This window comes from Equus quagga, chromosome 17 (genome assembly GCF_021613505.1).
Source record: "Equus quagga isolate Etosha38 chromosome 17, UCLA_HA_Equagga_1.0, whole genome shotgun sequence".
NCBI lineage: Eukaryota > Metazoa > Chordata > Mammalia > Perissodactyla > Equidae > Equus > Equus quagga.
Genome location: NC_060283.1, coordinates 18,680,512 through 18,700,439, shown reverse-complemented (window position 1 = coordinate 18,700,439; position 19,928 = coordinate 18,680,512). Strand labels below are relative to the sequence as shown.

The 19,928-nt window shown below is 33.5% G+C and overlaps 2 protein-coding genes across 2 annotated transcripts; both read left to right on the top strand.

The window, feature by feature from the left end:
• The first annotated feature begins 2,203 nt into the window (after window positions 1-2,203).
• Window positions 2,204-3,160, top strand: LOC124228536 (olfactory receptor 4A47-like). The gene has a single exon (XM_046643088.1). It carries the CDS (start codon window positions 2,204-2,206, stop codon window positions 3,158-3,160), a length of 957 nt encoding a protein of 318 aa, XP_046499044.1.
• Window positions 3,161-18,727: 15,567 nt separating this feature from the next.
• LOC124229186 (olfactory receptor 4A15-like) lies at window positions 18,728-19,666 on the top strand. The gene has a single exon (XM_046644271.1). The coding sequence runs from the start codon at window positions 18,728-18,730 to the stop codon at window positions 19,664-19,666; it is 939 nt and encodes a 312-aa protein (XP_046500227.1).
• The last annotated feature ends 262 nt before the right edge of the window (window positions 19,667-19,928 follow it).

The following is a 19,928-nucleotide window of genomic DNA, read 5'->3' as shown; positions in this document are numbered from 1 at the left end:
TATTCTTTTCTTGAGTAGCCATAGTATCATAATGGTTCTAATGCTATTTTTTTCTCCATGTACATCTTTCTGATCCTAGTGGGATTTGGCCTAGTAGTGTGTTTACATATAGAATTACTTTTAAATTTTGTGGCAAATCCGAGTGAATGTAATTAGGGTAGAATTAGTCTTGGACATATTCCAATTCCAAGACTCAATGATAAATGTGATTAGAAGGAATAAAATGTCCAATGATCTTTGTCCCTATTGGGAAGAAGCATTCCCTGAAAAAAAGTGCAAGAATGTCTCAAAATATCAAGTCAAATAGCCTGGCCATACCAACATGATAGAAAAGAAGGACTAAAGAATTGAATGGTATTTTTCTGAGCAAACATCCTTGCCCATCTTCTTCTATTATGTGGATGCCTGCCACAGCATGGTTTGACAAGCAGTGCACAGGTCCACACCTGGAATCGAGCCAGTGAACCCTGGGCTGTGGAAGAGGTGCATGCAAACTTAACCACTACATCACCAGGCTGGCCTCTATTTTTCTATCTTGAAGTTAGTAGGAAAGAAGATACTCCAGAAAAATTTCCCTGGGATATGGCTAGTTGTGATCTTCTTATGTAAACATGGGCTTTCCTTGCCTTTTTGATAAACTATACTAACATGATAATCTTTTGTATTCTGTGTGTACCATGGAATTCCTATTAAATAATTTACAGTGCAAATTAAAACAATCTTCTAAAATTCAAAATGCTCCAGGGAGAAAATGCACAGACAGCTGAATGAAACAAAATATATCCTCAAATCATAATGTTTCATTTGTCCTTTGTTGTCATCCTGGATGAATGAAGAATTCTCGGGCCTCTGAATAAGTTAAAAAGTCTGTCTTTAGATTGTGAACAAGCCTCCACAAGGTAAGACTAACAGTAAACAGTGGGAACCAGTCTTCACAATTATGTGAATTTCTTTAGTATGTAAGACATTAAATCACTTTGAAGTAAATCAAATTTAGATTCCAATCCTAGTTTTATTGCTTTAAATGTGTGACCTTGGGAAAATGAATTAAATATGCTGTGCTTCAGTTTTCTCAACTATGAAATGGAAATTATAGTTCTTGCTACTGTAAATATTACATACAGCATATTAAATTGTGAGTTTGTGGAACCCACTGTAGGGGCTTTGTGCAGTGGACTGATATAATCACAATAAAATTTATAAAGGATCATTTGGGCTGCTTCAGAGGAAGAAATTGTTGGAGGGCAGAATGAATGAGGAGACCCTTGGCAGGATGCTATTGAAGTGGGCCAGGAAGGAAATGCGGGTTCAGAAATGACCAAATTTGTGAATATATTAGAAAATAGAGTCAATAAGATTTGTTAAGACATGAATAAGTAATTTGAGAGCAAAAAAGCAGTGAAGGGCCCTGTGAGATTTACTGCCTGAGCAATAATATGAGGGTGGTACCATTTAATGAGAAGAGGAACACATAAATTTTGTGAAAAATTAAAAATTTAGTTTTATAAATACTAAATTTGACAGACAATTGCAGATGTCCAAAATTGGAGATGTTGCATATACATGTTTGAAAATGATATGAGAGAGAGGAGCTGGCGACACAAAATTGAAGTGCTACAGCAATTATTGGTCACAGAAAAGTTGAATATCCATCTAAAGACCCTAACAAAGAGGTCTCAGTGAGGTGTGAGAAAATCCAGGGCAGTGAGCTTCGATTCATAATTTGATGTACTGAATTTGAATACGTAAATTACCTTAAATGAGTCTCAAGTAGTACAGGTTTGTCACTTTACAAATGTTGCCCCTTTTTGTAGAATTCCCTTCACATCTTCTTTTATTCTTTCAATTTTCCTTTAAAATTTAGCTAAAGCATTGATTCCTCTGGGAATCCTTATCTAATTCCAGTTTGATAGATTCCTGAATTGAGACCCTTAGCATTGTGTGAATATTTTTATAATGGCACGTATTAAATTGATCTGGAATTTACTGATTCCTCATGATGCATCACATCACTGACTGTAGGCAACTATGTCTTATTCACCTTGGTAATCGCAATGTGGCACATTTGATGCAAATAGATATTCTGTACACATTCTATTAAATGAATAAATAAAGATTAACTTTATAATGCATTTAAAATTTTCCCCCTTGATTTGTAGGCAAGCTGCTTCTAACATCTGAAGTCAGCACCTATAAAGATTAGATGGAACGAAGGAACAATGTGACTTACTTTGTCCTCTTGGGTCTCACACAGAATCCAAAGGAGCTGAAAGTCCTTTTTGTTATGTTTTTGCTCTTGTACATTTTGACCATGGTGGGCAACATGCTCATTGTCATGACTGTGACTGTCAGTAAGACTCTCCACTCCCCGATGTACTTTTTTCTTGCTAGTCTATCATTTACGGATGTCCTTTATTCCTCTTCCATTTCCCCCAGATTGATTTCAGACTTGTTCTTTGGAGAAAATATCATATCCTTCCAATCGTGTATGATCCAGCTTTTTACAGAATATTTTTTTGGTGGATCAGAGATCTTTCTTCTGTTGGTGATGGCCTATGACCTCTATGTGGCCATCTGTAAGCCCTTGCATTATTTGGTTATTATGAGGCAAAAGGTGTGTATTGTGCTGTTAGTAGTGTGTTGGATTGTAGGTCTTCTGCACTCACTAATTCAAATATCCACTATTTATGGGCTCCCATTCTGTGGCCACAATGTCATTGACCATTTTTCCTGTGACATGTACCCCTTATTGAAACTTGTCTGTACTGACACCTATGTCATTGGCGTCTTAGTGGTGGCCAATGGAGGACTGATCTGCATTATAGTGTTTCTGCTCTTACTTCTCTCTTATGGTGTCATCTTGTACTCTCTGAAGAACCTTAGTCAGCAAGGTAAGCGGAAAGCCCTACAGACCTGCAGTTCCCACATCACTGTGGTTGTTTTCTTCTTTGTTCCCTGTGTTTTCATGTATGCAAGACCTGCAGAGACCTTCCACATTGACAAATCATTAAGTTTGTTTTATGGAGTCATAACCCCCTTGCTGAACCCATTAATCTACACTTTGAGAAATTCAGAAATGACTAATGCTACGAAGAAGCTCTGTAGAAAAAAATCACATCAACTAGTAAGTGCATCATCCATCATCAAGAAAGTAATTTAGCATTAAGGCTATCTACTTTGAGTGTAAAAGTTTTCATAAATCTGAAGCAAACTTCCCTTTTCTCCAAAGGATTTATGGTAATTATAATTAAAGGATGAACTGTGTTTGTCCTATTAATAGCAATTTCTTTGCTCAATGTAAGTTCTATATCATCTTGTTTATTACTGAACCTAGAAAGGTGAAATGCATGCACAGTGGGTAGTCAACAAATATGTAAGGAATTAATCAATGAAATGTTTATAGTTACATTAATTTTAATTAATTTATGCAAATATTTTTATTACTTTCCCTTTATTCTTAGCTTTATTTTTAGTCAGATTCTTTATTATCTTCATTCTTTTAATTGCAATAGTAAAAATATTTAATGATTTGTGGAGTATTTTCTTCATTCAATTTTATTAGCATTACATATGAAATTTTTAGTGAAATATTTTGCTATTTTAAATAAATATTGGAAGTATAATAGATAATAAATACTAAAAATAGAATCCACACAAAATATTAATAGTGTAGGCTAAACCTCCTACCCATCCCTCAGCAGAGTCCCAGTTCTTCCAGATACAGGCATTCTACTCCGTAAGATTCTTCAAATTATAGTCATTGCAAATATAAGCATAGTTTTGAATATGTGTGTTTGTCTCTGTGTATAAATTTTGCACTTTACTACTCAGCCTCCTGAAGTTCTTTTGATACCAGTCTATATAGGTAAAATTCATTTTCAGTTTCCTCATATTCCTTACTACTCCTTTATAAAGATACACTAAAGTTAATACATCCAATCTTCCTCATATTTCTTCCAATCTTTTTCTATGGCAAATAAATGATTCTGCAGTGAAGTCTTTATGAAATCTTGTTAAGTATAAGTTCCTAGAAGTGGAATTGTTGAATTAACTGAAATATGTATTGAAAATGTTGATGTTCATAGTTATTGCCAAAATGCCATCCAGGAGCTTCTACCAAACTGCACTACTGCCCTCAGTCTGGAAAATGCCTGTTTGACCACATTGTCAACAATCAATGCTTGATAAACATTTATTGTATTTGACAATCTGATTAATTAAAGATATTACCTTTCATTTATGTATTTTAATTGAAATATAATAAATATAATTGAATGTGTGGATCTATTCACGTTTAAAATGATTTGAATTTCTTTTTTGTGAATTGCCTATTAGTGAATGTTATCTGTTTTATTTGATTGCTGATATTTTCCATACAGGTTTTGTGTGTGTGTGTGTGAGGAAGATTGGCCCTGAGCTAACATGTGTGCCGATCTTCCTCTATTATGTATGTAGGATGCTGCCACAGCATGGCTTGTTCAGTGGTGTGTAGGTCCATGTTCAGGATATGAACCCGCAAATCCCATGCCACTGAAGCAGAGCACATAAACTTAACCACTACACCACCGGAGCAGCCCCTTTTCTATTGAGACTTTTATGATTTAATTATACATTAAATAAACTATCCCTTTTACCATTGGATGTGTGATTATTATTTTTCCAGCTTGTGATTTGTTTTTGATGTTTTTATACTGTGTGGAATATTTTTGGCCATGTAGAAATATCTTTATGTTTACATAATGGAATCTCTCAAGGTATTCTTTGGAATTTATGTCTTTTAGAAAGGCTTTCCTTATTTCAGTGTTAACAAAACATTCTGCCACTTTTTTTCAACATTTAGTTACGTTAGTTTTTTTGTGATTTTGTATTTTATGTATAAATTTTGATCCATCTCCGTTTTATTGTGATGTAAGGAGTTAATTAAGAATTACATTTTAAGTATTTTTCCTGAAGGCCATTTTCATAGATGCATAATTATTTTTCCAAACTGCTTTGATATTCCAATTTTGAATTCTAAAATGCAGCATATGTTTGGGGTTTGGATCCAATTCACGTCTCCACTATCTTCTGTTGATTTCTTTATCCGTGTGCTCTGTAACAGATGACATAATTGCACTTGATTTATAATACACTTTTATATCTGATAAGCTTAGTACTTGTTCATTATTATTCCTTATCAGAATATGTCTATTCTTGCATATTAATATTTTAAAATTAAATTCCCATAAGTTAGTCTAGTAAAAACTAAGTTTATTTAGTATTTTCAATAACATTTGATTTAGAAAGAGTTTACATCTTCAGAGAAATGTGAATTCTTATCCACAAACACTTGTTCTTTTCACTTAATAAGACGTTTTTATGTTCATATACATCTGGTATGTTTCTTGTAAATTTAGCCTTTTTGAATTTGTTTTTATGATGCTATTATAAATAGTATCGTCTATCATTTTCTGAGCGTCTGTTGTTTCAATGTAGGATCTCTGTTTTTTTAATATTTAAATAAGATATACTCTTCACAGTGCACCATTTATCCTTTTTAAGTCTAAGTTCTGCAAGTTTTGATAAACACATATATGTAACCAACGTTTTAAGCAGTATACAGAATACTTCGTCACCAAAAATATTTCCACATATACTTTTGTAGGCATCTTCTTCTCTTGCCTCCAGATCCTGGAAAACTGATTCATTTCTATTGCTATAGTTTTGCATTTTCCAGAGCGTTATATATATTGAATCATACAGAATGTAGTCATTTTTTCTCCCAGCTTTATTGAAGTATAGTTGACAAATTAAAATCATATATATTTGAGATGGACAATGTGACAACTTGAGATATATATACACATTGTGATATGGTTACCACAATCAAGATAATTAACGCATCCATCAACTCACATTATTACCATTTTCTGTAAGACCACTTAAAATCTATTCTCCAAGAACGTTTCAAGTATACAATACAGTATTATTAACTATAACCACCATGCTGTATATTAAAACACCAGAACTTATTTTTCTTATAACTGGAAGTTTCTAAACTTTGAGCAATATCTCTCATCTGTCGACAAGTAGATGACATATAAACCCAATGAACGCTTAGGTTGTCTTCATATCTTGGCTATTGTGAATAATGTTTCCATGAACATGAGAATGCTGGTATCTCTTTGAGATATTGCTATCATTACCTTTGGGGATATGCCCAGAAGTGCGATTGCTGGATTACGTGGTAGTTCTGTTTTCAATTATTTTCGGTACTGTTTTCCATAATGGTTGCATCAATTTGCATTCCCACCAAAAGTGTATAAGTGTTGTAACTTTTCTACATCCTTGCCAACATGTCTCTTTTCTAAGGGAATTTATTTCATTTATGAAGGCTCAGCCCTCATGATCTAATCACCTGCCAAAGTCTAAAGCTCCTAATGCCATCACTGGAAGTTAGAATTTCAACATATGAATTTCGGGGGACACAAACACTCAAACCACAGCGAGGGTTCAGTTTCATTCTTTTGCCTATGGATATCGAGTTTTTCCAAAGCAATGAAGACACTTTCCTTTCTCCATAGCATATTCAGGGTCCACTTTTCAAAGATCAGTTGATTGTATATGCATGGGTTTATTTCTGAGCTTTCTATTCTGTTCCATTTATCAATGTGTCTGTTTTTATGCTGGTACCATACTGTTTTGATTATGATAGTGTTGTAATATATTTTTAAGCCAGAATGTGTGATGTCTCCAGCTTTGTTCTCCATTCTCAAGCTTGCTTTGGCAATTTGAAGTCTTTTGTGGTTCCACGAATTGCATGACTTTTTTCCTATTTCTGTGAAAAATGTCATTGGAATTTTGATAAGGATTCTATTGAATTGGTAGATTGCTTTGGATAGTATGCACATTTTAACAATATTCATTCTTTCAATTGGTGAATATTGAATATATTTCATTTATTTGTGTCTTCAATTATTTCTTCCATGTTATATAAATTGTAGCAAACAAATATTTCACTTATTTGCTTAAATTTTTATTCCTAATATTTTGTTCTTTTTGATGTTATTGTAAATGAGATTATTTTCTTAATTTTGCTTTTGGACAATTCACTATTAGTATATATAATATACTAATTTGTTTACTTGTCAAATTGTTTGCTTATTAGTTCTAACAGTTTTTGATAGTGTTTTTAGTGTTTTCTTTGTATAAGTATATGTCCAGTACGTAGTCTTTTAAGTCTGGCTTCTTTCTCTTAGTATATGCATTTGTGGTTTATGCATATTATTGTCTTCATCAATAGTTCATTCACTTTAGGGGCCAGCCCAGTGGTGCAGCGGTTAAGTGTGTATGTTCTGCTTCGGCGGCCTGGGGTTCGCTGGTTCGGATCTCAGGTGCAGACATGGCACCACTCATCAATCCATACTGTGGCAGGCGTCCCACATATAAAGTAGAGAAAGATGGGCATTGATGTTAGCTCAGGGCCAGTCTTCCTCAGCAAAAAGAGGAGGATTGGCAGCAGATGTTAGTTCAGGGCTAATCTTCCTCAAAAAATAAAAAATAGTTCATTCAATTTATTGCTGAGTAATATTTCATTTTTTAGATGTATCACAGTTTATCTCTTTCTCAAGACATATTTTGATTTTTTCCAGATATTTGAAGTTATTAACAAAACTGCCATAATTCTCACATATAAATTTTTGTGTGAGTGTAAGTTGTCTTTACACTTGTATAAATACCTAGGAGAGGAAGAGCTGGGTATGAAGGTAAGTGTATGTTTGATTTCATAAAACACTTTCAAACTGTTTTCCAAAGTACAGTACATCCTTTTCCTATGAGCAACAAATGATATTTTTAGGTTTTCTCCACCTTTGTCAGAACTTGGTATTGTCAAGTTTTTTATTTTATCCCTTCAATAAGTCAGTGCTGATATGTTGTTGTGATTTTAATTCCCATTTCCTGAATAACTAATGGTGTTGAGCATTTTTCTTGTACTTTTTTGCCATTTATATGTCTTCCTTGGTGAAATTTCTGTTCATTTCTTGTGGCCATTTTGTTCTTAGTTGTTTATTATTATTGATAACAGAGATTCCTTTATATATTCTGAAAACAAGTCCTTTATCAGATATGTGATTTACAAATATTTTCTCTCAGTCTGTGGCTTGTCTTTTCATTCTCTTTGAAACATCCTTGGAAAAGCAGAATTTCTCATTTCTAAAGGTGTCCAATTTATCCTTTTTTTCTTTTATTGATCATACTTTCATTATCATATCTAGGAAATTTCTCACTAATCCAAGGTTGAAAAGATTTTCTCTGATGTTCCCATTTAGAAGTTCTATATTTTTAGGTTGACCATTTAGTTCTGTGAGCCATTTTGGACTAACTTTGTTTATGGCTTGAGGCATTGAGCAAAGTTCATATTTTGCAAATAAATATCCACTCATTGAAGCACTATTTATTGGAAGGACTATTATTTCTACAATGAATTACCTCTATCACTTATAAATCATCAAATGCGTGGGTCTATTTGTAGACTATCTGTTATATTTCATTTATCTACATGTGTAAGCTCTCTCCAATACTACACTTTATATGACTTCTACAAATCAGGTGGTGTGAGTTCTTCAGCTTTTATCTTTTCAAAATTATTTTGGCTATTCTAGTTATCTTGACTTTCCATACAAATTTGTGAATCATCTTGTGAATTTCTACAAAAGAAATTGTAGTGGGGTTTTGTGTGGGATTGCATTGAATATATAGATCAGTTTGAGAATGTTTGAGATTTTTAATAATAATGTCTTCCAATGCATGCCTATAGTATATCTCTCTACATATTTAATTTTCTTTTGATTTTTTAATCAGCATTTTGTAGTTTACCCCACTACAGCAATATTTATAAGTTGTATGCCTAAAAATTTCATGATTTGTGTTGTTATTTTTATGGTACATTTGAAAATTTAAATTTCCAAGGTTGGCCCACTGGCGCAGTGGTTGAGTTCACATGTTCTTCTTCTGGGACCCAGGGTTTGCCAGTTTGGATCCAGGCATGGACCTATGCACCACTTATCAAGCCATGTTGCGGCAGGCATCCTGCATATATGAAATACAGGAAGATAGGCACAGATGTTAGTTCAGCGCCAGTCTTCCTCCACAACAAGAGGAGACTTGGAGGTGGGCATTAACTCAGGGCGAATCTTCCTCCAAAAAGAAATTTCAATTTCAAGTTGTTCATTGTCAATGCAGAGACATATGATTAATTTTTGCCCATATATCCTATGACCTTACTAAACTCACTTATTAGTTCTAGTTGCTGTTTTTCTAGAATCTTTGAGATTTTTTAGTAGATAACTCATTTCTGTGAATAGGGACATTTTGATTCCATCTTTTCCAATATAGTGAATTTTATTTCTTTTCCTTATTGCTTCTGTTATGACCTATATTTGGTGTTGAACATGTGTCTTGAGAGAGGCCATCTTTTCCTTGTTTGTGATCTTGGGATGAAAGCATTTGGGTTTTTGTGATTAAGTAGGATGTTATCTATAGGGTTTTGGAGATGCCTGGTATCATATTGGGGGAGTTATCTTTCGTTCTTAATCTGTCAAGGGTTTTTTAACGTAACTAGAAGTTGAATTTTGTCTCAGTATTTTTTGCATATATTGAGATGATCATATAATTTTATGTTTTTAGTCTCTTGATAGAATGAATTACACTGATTTTCAAATATTGAATCAGGCTTGCATTCACAGAATAAATCCCACTTGGTCATCATGTATAATTTTGATTTGCTAGAATTTTGTAGAGTATTTTTGTACGTGTGCTCATGTAAGAATGTTCATTTTTCTTTTAAGCTCTTTTCTAGCTTGAGTATCATGATAACTATGGCCTCATAAACTGATTTGGGAAGATTTCATACACATCTATATGCTGGAAGAATTTCTATAGAATTGACATTATTTCTTCCTTAAGTATTTAGAAGATTTCATGAAAGAAGCGATCTACTTCTTGATCTTACTTTGTTGCCGAGTTTTTCCTACGGATTCAAGTTCTTTCATAGCAAAAGGGATATTCATGTTATCTTTTACTTTTTGAGTGGGCTGTGACAGCTTGTGTGCTATAAAGAATTTTCCCTTAAGGTCGTCACATTTATGAGAGTATACCTGTCTATTGTGGTTCCTTATTATAGTTTTAATGTACATAGGTTTCCATTATGTCCTCTTTTTCACCTCCTGATATTTGTAATTTGTGTTTCTTCTCTTTTTCTTTCTACATCAGTCTGGCTAGAATTTTATCAATTTTTTTTATACGAATCAGCTCTTTGGGGCTGGCCCGGTGGCGCAGCAATTAAGTGCACACGTTCCGCTTTGGTGAGGCGGGGTTTGCCGGTTTGGATCCCAGGTGCGGACATGGCACTGCTTGGCAAGCCATGCTGTGGAAGGCGTCCCTCATATGAAGTACAGGAAGATGGGCATGGATGTTAGCTCAGGGCCAGTCTTCCTCAGCAAAAAGAGGAGGATTGGCAGCAGTTAGCTCAGGGCTAATCTTAATCAAAAAAACAAACAAAAAAAACAGGTCAGCTCTTCATATCATTTCTTTTTCCCTATGCTTTTTCTGTTTTCACATTCATTGATTTGCACTCAATTCTTTCTTTCGCCTTGCTGGATTTAATTCATTCTTTTTTCTTCAGTCTTTTAGGTAGGTGTTTAGATAATTGATTTGAGCTGTTTCTTCATTTCTGATGCAGGTATTTAATGCTAATATATATCCAAGGACTATGTAATGGTAATTTAGGTCTAAAGACTGTTTTAGCTGCATCTCACAAATTTTGAAATGCTGGGTTTTTTTTTTCCTGAGGAATATTTTCCTTGAGCTAACATCTTTTGCCAATCTTCCCCTTTTTGCTTGAGGAAAATTCGCACTTAGCTAATATTTGTGTCAATATTCCTCTGTTTTGTATGTGATTGCCACCACAGAATGGCCACCAAAGAGTGATGTAGGTCCACACAAGGGAACCAAACCTGGGCTGCCAAAGTGTAGCATACCATACCTAACCACTTGGCAAAAGGGCTGGTTCACAAAATGCTATTTTTTCATATTTATTTAGTTCAAAATATTTTTCAATTTCACTTTTGATTTGTACTTTGGGTTTGGGTTATTTCTAACTTTGTGTTTAATTTCCAAATAGTTGGTGATTTTCCCCGATTTTTTTCTGTTATTGATTTCTAGTTCAATTTCATTAATATTAAAGAATATACTATGTATGATTTGAATCTCTTTGTGTTTGTTATTGCATTTTGTATGGCCCAGAACCTACTTTATTTTGGGGAATGTTACATGTTCACTTTAAAGGAGTGTATATTCTCTTTGTCACATAATTTCCAAATATTTGGGAGATTTTACAGAGTTTTTCATTATTGATTTTGAATTTAATGTAGTTTTTGCAAAGGAATATGGTATACATGATTAAAATTCTTAAGAATTCCACATTATTTAGTCCCGATATGCTTTATCTTGGTGAATGGTAAATATTATACATGCACTTGGAGAAAATATGTATTTTGTTGTTTTGTATCAATAAGGTCAAGTTAGTTCATAGTGCTCTTCGGTGCCTTTGATCTCCTTATTGATTATCTGTCTTAATTTATATTGATTCTTGGGAGAAACTGGTTGAATTACACATTTAGGTTAATTGTTATTGGAGAATTGACTCCTTTTCCTTATCTTATAGTCATCTTTATTCCTAGTAATATTTATTTTCATGAAGTCTGCCTTATCAATATATTCACTCCAGATCAGTTTCGATCAGTGTTGGCATGGTATGTTGTTGTCCTTTCCTTCACTTTCGCATATCTGTGTCTTCATATTTCAATTGATTATTTTTGTAGACAGGAAGCAGATTGGGTCTTGCTTTCTAGCCAATCTGAAAATCTTCGTCTCTTACTTATTGCTTTTAGAGCATTTATATTTAGTAGAATATTTGATTTCATTTTCTGAAAGTGTTCTGTTTCCTCTTGGTTGTTTTTATCACCATGCAAACAAGATCTAGCCATTATATGTGTTTGGAATTCTCTCACATCACTTTTATTTTGTAATATTCATCTCTCAATTTAAACTCTTTTAGTGATTTAACCTACCTATTTTTTAATCTCCCAATGGTCTATTTAATGGTCATTTTAATGCTATTGTTTTGTTAGTGATAGCAGGTCATTTATCTTGTAAAATTTTCAAAAGTTTTAAGGGGTTGGAATTCAAATTATAGTATTGTTTATGTTCCTTACTTTTTGCTACTTCCTATGAGCTAGTAGTAGCTAGAACTAAAGGCTTCAATGGTTTCAAGTTCAACTTCTTTTAGCAAGAATTCTTTATATATGATGTAAGTACTTTCTATTACATCACAGCAGAAGGTACATATTGATGCTCAGTTTGAACTGTAGGTTCAAGTTGTTTCAATCTTGTTTCTCCATTTTAAAGTTCTCTATTAACTTTAAACCAAAAGTTTCAGTATCCACCTGTTATATTGCCTATATTTACTATGTCATTAGGAGTTGAAAATGGTGCTATTGTAATTCTAATATTTTTTCTTTTATTAACTAGATTTCTTGTTTTAAAAAGGAGTTTCCAGAGCCAACCTGGTGGTGCAGTGGTTAAGTGTGCACATTCCTCTTTGGCAACCCAGGGTTCGCCAGTTCAAATCCTGGGTGTGGACATCTTGGCAAGCCATGCTGTAGTAGGCATCCCATATATAAAGCAGAGGAAGGTGGGCATGGGTGTTATCTTAGTTCAGGGCTAATCTACCTAAAAAAACAAAAGGAGTTTCCCTCATATTTTAGATCCTTCCCTGAAAGAAAGTTCATACAGGAAAGACAAGATGCATTTTTAACTATTTCTTTTAGTTTAATTTGGTGTCCTGGTAGCTTCTAGTCATGACCAATGGGTTTAGTACTTCATGTATTAGATGTAGTTTAATTTGTTGTACTCATTCTTACCTCACAGTTGATTCACTGTAGGCTAGTGAGAACAGTTTCAAATGTGTCCTTTGTCATTTTGATATGGATACTTTAGTGTTTGAAAGCTTCCTTGTTTTCTAACACTGCAAGATATCCAAGCCTCATCTTACATATTTTCTGCACTGTGCCTGGAATTAACAATTTTTCTGAAGAGCCTCGATTGCTTGTAGTGATGAATTACTTTTAGAGATTATAACCTGTGCATCAATTTTCATATTGCTACTAGATTTTATTAGTTCTAGCAATTTTCAGTGAGTAGAGCTAGAAATAAATATTGGAGAGAATATAATGTGTGACTTTTCATATTGATATTTTTAATTGACACCTTTTATTAACTTATTTACAATATGACAAATCTTAGATCATTAATCTATTTCAATATTACTTACTTATTTATCCTACATGATATCTACATAATTTTAAAGAAACAATATTAATATTACTACTAAAATATGACTACTACTCAATGCCGTTTAAGATTTCTTTGGAGTTCTTTTTGCCTGTAGAATATATTCTAGTAGGGATTTAAAATTAGAATATTGTTTTAAATTTTTCTCTGTTTTTATGCCACCAACTTTGTGTAAGTTAAACTGATTTGGTTGTGTTTTTTTCCCCTCAAATTCTAGGAATTGCTCCTTTCTCTCTTTCTGTGTTTACAGGTACATAATTATATCATGTGCACTGTCTTCTGCATTTCTTCCTTTCCAAATTCTAATACTACTCATTTCTTTCTCTTCTGGAGTTCAGTTGGTTTTTACACCCAGTGTAATATCAAATAAGGCTCTTAGTAACTGAAATTTCCCACAGTTTGAGTTTTAGTGTTGTTTTTTAAAATCATGAATGATGTTATCTTTCAAAATGACTTTTCAGCGGTTATTGAGATAATTACAGTTTTTTCTCCTTAACTATGTAATTGTTTCTAGTTTTACACAGGATTTTACTGTATTAGATCATCCTTGCATTTGTAGAATAAATTTTGTTAGGTCAGTGTCATATTGTCTTTTTATATTTATAGATTCTGTCAGATATTTTCAAAGCATTTCTGCATGGATTTTCATGAGTTATAATGCATACCAAAATTCTCTGTCTGTCACACAATGTTTTCTTTCATCCTTAATGTTGCCATTTTTGACGAGCTAATACACTATATATAATTACTTTAAAAATTTTGTGTATTATCTGTTCTCCCATTAGAATGTAAGTTTACTGTTGGATCCTTAGCCCTTATGATAATGCTGGGCACAGTAAATAATCGAGGGAGTGCCTTATAGAGAGAATTAGTTTTACTTTTTAGAATAATCTACTTTTTTAAACAGGTTAAATAGCAATCGGATGATACTTTCTTTGAAGGTTCGTTAGTAACAATCAGACCTAACATTTATTAGCTTTTTGTTAGCATTTACTATTTATTATTATCTTTCTATTTTGACTGGTGTTTGCCCTGAAAATAGTCAAATTGCATACTCTGCAGAATAAAATAACAGAACACGCAGCTTCTTTGCACTACACATTTTGTGACTGCTGAAGTCTTCTCACAGAAATGCTGGCCAGAGAAGGAGAGACTGGAGGCCTGGAACATTCACAACGTTATCGTATTTCCTTACCTCACGCAATGTAAGCATATACAATTTGCTGAGAGTTTTGAGAATTCATATCCTATAATTCTACTTTTTGACTGGGATTCATACTATTTTTTTACTACTAGTTGTGAAGAGGGTCAGAGGCATTTTCAAACATGATTATCCTAATTTTATCTAATGTATTTCTTTTATTACCTAAGCATAAACATTCACACAATTAGGAGGAAAATTCTGCTTTTAAAATTATCCTAAAATAAGAAAGACAGTCTTGCCACAACTGGAAGGACTCACAACTAAAATATATACAACTATGTACTGGGGGGATTTGGGGCAAAAATGCAGAGAGAAAAAAGAAAAAAAGATTGGCAACAGTTGTCAGCGCAGGTCCCAATCTTAAAAAAAAGAAAGAAAGAAAGACAGTCTTTGGTATTTCACTGTTAAGCATGTTATCGATTTGGGGTTTAAGATTTATACTTTTATTTTGTAGTAAGTAAATTCATCTATTCTCATAATGTAACAACATTTTTTTTTTAGAAAGTGGAGTGGAATTAATGAACCATGGTTAAGAACCTATAAATATGATCATATTTTTTCATTGACTTATTTTCATGACACATAGATTAATTTTAAAATATTTAATTATGATTCTACTTGGAAGGTTAATTGAAGCCAATGAGAGGAAATAGGGATCAAATTTACCCTATGGCCTAAAACAATCAAATAAACCATAAAAAAATATATGAAATAATGGCTTTCAAGATAATAGATGTCAGAAACAATTGACAGTAATAACTGAGAGAGAGGAATGAAAAAAGTGTAGTCCTAGAATTGTCCCAGCTTATATTGCCTTTAAAAAGTTTCCAAACCGTGGTATAGAGAGGGGTACCTGGGAAGATCCCAGTAGACTGCTTTAGTTGAGCAGATACAGCTGAGAGTCCAAGGAGACCCAGGCATGAAGGCAGCTAGAATTCTGAGGGGAAATTATCAAAGAGAATAGAGTTGGAACTTATAAGTTTTATTAACCTTTGAAAGGATCAATTCCTAGGTTTATATATTTTCTCTATCTTTAAATAATTTCTATTTCAGTGATTTCTGTCTTCTATTTACTATTGCAATTTTGCAATGTTCTCTGGGTTTAGTTTGTTTTTCCTTTTCCAGCTTCTTAAGATGGAAGCTTAATTCATTTCTTATAATATTTCTTGTTTTCTAATACTTGCATTTAAAGCTACAAATTTCTCTCTAAGCACTCCTTTAGCTGCATCCAGTAAATATATATATATAGATATATATATAAAATCTTTCATATTTCTTTCACCCATATCTTTCATAGATATCTTTCATATATATTTTATATACGTTTAGTATATCATCGTCTTTCTGTTGAAAATTTATTTTCAGGGGCTAGCTTGGGGGTGTAGTGCTTAATTTTATGTGCTTGGCTTTGGATCCCCTGGGTTTGCAGTTTTGGATCCAGGGTGCGAACCTACACACCACTCATGAAGCCGTGCTGTGGTGGCATCCCACATACAAAATAGAGGAAAATTGGTACAGATGTTAGCTCAGGGACAATTTTTCTCAAGCAAAAAGTTTGGCAACGTATTTTAGCTGAGGGCTAATCATCCTCACCAAAAAGCAAAGAAAAGAAAAGAAAATTTATTTTTAAAAATGTTCATGTTTAATTTAAACTGTATTGCTTAATTTGAAAATAATTGGGAAATGATATATTTTCTTATGAATTTCTAATTGAATTACATTATTGTAAGACATATATTCTGTATGATTTAGGTCCTTTGAAATTCATGGCAACTTTTTTGTGGCCTACTATATTGTCTGTTTTGGTGAATGTTTCATTGGCACTTTGATATAAATGGAATAGTCCCACAACTGTTTTCTCTTTCCCCACTTCCATACTATCACAGATTCTATCAACTTGCCTGTCTGAAACTATGTGACAAACTTCATCTGCATTTGAAACAATTTTTAAATGACTTGTTCTGAAATTCATGTTCATCATCTTCTGGAAGTCAGTTCAGATGCCATCTGCAAACATACAGCTTAGATTTAAATTGCTTTACCTATTTTGAAGGTCATGATTAAACAATAGAGTTTTTACATATTTCACTTCTGCTGTGCTTTTCCCTTTTGGTTATTTGACCTCAAGTTGTTCTTTTTTGATTCCATCTCCCATCCCTAGAGGACATGGTTCAATAAGTTCTCTTGTACATGGTGATTATGCTGGTGGCACCCCTGGAGATTCAGAGTCTGCCTTCAAAATTATGCTTAAGGCCCCAGTGAACTTAATTAAAGAAGAATCATCTTTGAAGATGCACCAACTGAATGACTCAATAGTATGTGCTGTGGTTCAAATGTAGACAAAGTGTGTACAGACCTTGACCCTTACCTCAGAGAGGTTTGCCTGTTTCTGTATTCACATGACTGTCAGGAGCTGAAATAGTAGATTCAGAAGCCAATAAAGTATCTATATAAAATTTTTCTCCATCCTTCAGGCAACCCAAATTCAATAATGCTGTATAAAGATGGGCCAGTATAACTGATTGAGAATTGAAATGTTATAAATGCTATTTCACTGTTTCACTTTTATTGTTATAAAACAGATTCTGTAAAATATTTATCTAAACTGTTCCAAATTTTCTCCTACACAGTTACTTTTTTGAACTTCAAAATATTGATTTAATATTTGTTTGTCATCAGGACAAATTCTGTGGACAATGAAGATTTTCAATGTCTTTGTTCACAATCAAGATTCAGACTTCTTTAGGTTACAGACACTCATATTCATTTTGAAAATCGCAGCAATTTAAAAGATAATATTTTTCTGAAAGAATGAAATGAATCAAACTTCCGGCAGGCATGTAAAGAGTTTGTTTCATGGAAACAGGTCAAGATCCAGTGGTGGTGCATGTGTTATCTTGCTCTCCGTGCTCACAGAAATGGCAGCAGTGCATGAAGGACGATGGAGAAAGCATCACAATCTGGAACCTGAGTGGAGTGACTGTCTCCTTACACAAGTAACTCAGGAAGTGTATTTACACGTAAGATTCTGATCTAAGCTTTACATTTTGCAAGACTGAATTGCTGATGTGACAATTCACAGTCTTTTAAAAGTTCTCCTATGTAATTGTGATAACCAGCAATATTAGGGATCCTTTGTGATTACTAAAATATATAGAGATTGAGTCAATTCTGTAATACTCTTTTCCATATTTTCATATTATAAAGATTCAAAATAAATTTACCTCCTCAACATCAATATTTTTCAAAAGCACTTTCAATTATACCTATTTAGGGATATTTTAATTGCCAGATATTTCTAAATGCCATGATAGTTTCAATTGTTATATTCTCTAAACCTTGTTTGTTAATCTGTTAAAAACTAGAGTATGACGTAGCATGTTACTTCAATTCCTATTTTTATGTTCACAGGTGAGTTTGAGCATCCTATCATACTTTTCTTGGCCATATGGATGGAGTCTTCATTCAATTGCTTGTTTACATCATTTGTCTACTTTTGCTGTTGGTTTGTTTTTCTTTTGCGTGTTAACTGCTTAGAGCTCTTTGTTTATGTTGATGTTAACTCTGTATATGTCATCTAAAATGTAAATCTTTTCCCCAGACTAATTTTGTCTATTGATGTTATGGTATCTTTTCCTAAGTCCTTAAAATTTGTTGAAATTGCCAAATATATCTATTTGGAATTTCAATTAATACTTAAGAGGCTTATTCTACCCCTAGAATGTACAAAGCCATTTTGCTTATTAACTGGAATGTAAATATAAATTAAATCTTATTTAAGTTTTTCATTAAACGTTTAATCTATTTTTGTTTTATTTTTGTGTAAGTTATTAGCTATATGTACAATTTTATCAGCTTACAACTGGAAAGCTAGTTACGGTAACCCATTTATTTAATGATGTGTGCATTTCCAACATATGTCTCTAATTACTTGTCTCTCCATTAGTCTGTAAGATTACTGAAGTTAAGGCCCATGGTTTAAGCAGCCTTTCATTCTTATAATCTCTGAATCTCGTGGAGCATGATAAATCATAATACATATTTGTTGAATGAATAAACAAATTGTTTTAAGATTTCAGGAATACACTAGTAATAATCATATTTACAGGTAGTTTTGTCCTGAACTCTGAAATGAGAAGTACAGAAGAACCTATGGAACAAAGGAACAATGTAACTGAATTTGTCCTCTTGGGGCTTACTCAGAGCCTCCAGGGTCAGAAAATATTATTTGTTGTGTTCTTGCTCATCAATGTTGCGACAATGGTGGGCAACCTACTCATTGTCTTGACTGTGATGGTCAGCCCAATGCTGGAGGTCCCTATGTACTTCTTTCTTGGCTACTTATCATTTATGGATGCTGTTTATTCTACTACAGTCACCCCAAATTTAATTATAGACCTACTCTGTGAGAAGAAAACCATCTCCTTCCAAGCTTGCATGAGCCAGCTTTTTATAGGGCACTTATTTGGTGGTGCTGAGATTTTACTCCTGGTGGTCATGACCTATGACCGCTATGTGGCCATCTGCAAACCCTTGCATTATTTGACAATCATGAATCAACGGGTGTGTATTCTGCTGCTTCTATTGGCCTGGATTGGAGGGTTTTTGCATGCTATAGTTAAACTTCTGTTGGTTTACAATCTGCCCTTCTGTGGCCCCAATGTCATCGACCACTTCATCTGTGACATGTACCCCTTATTAAAACTTGCCTGCACTGACACCTACATTATTAGTCTCACTGTGATTGCCAATGATGGGACAATCTGTGTGGTCATCTTTATGCTCTTACTCGTCTCCTATGGGGTCATTCTGCACTCCCTGAAGAATCTTAGTCAAGAAGGGAGGCGCAAAGCCTTAACCACTTGTGGCTCCCACATCACTGTCGTGGTCCTCTTCTTTGTCCCTTGTATTTTTATGTATGTGAGACCTCCTTCTACCTTACCCATTGATAAATCCTTGACTGTGTTTTACGCTGTTATCAGACCTATGTTGAACCCCTTAATCTATACTCTGAGAAATGGAGAGATGAAAAATGCCATGAAAAAGCTCTGGAGTAGACAAAGTAAATGAGGCAGCAGGCAAATGTCTCACATATTTTCAATGAAGAATGGCTCCTTCCTGGAAAGCCATCTGTCATTATTTAACTGTAGTAAAGATCTCATGTTTAATAACTTGGGCATGATGAAAAACTTTCATTATGTGAATATGTCCCATGATCAAAATATTTTTTAAGATTTTCATAATTTCCAAGTTCAAAATACATATTTTATTTTAAATATACTTTTAAGATTTTCGTAATTGCTTTGGAAAATATATATTCAGTTTTTGTGCA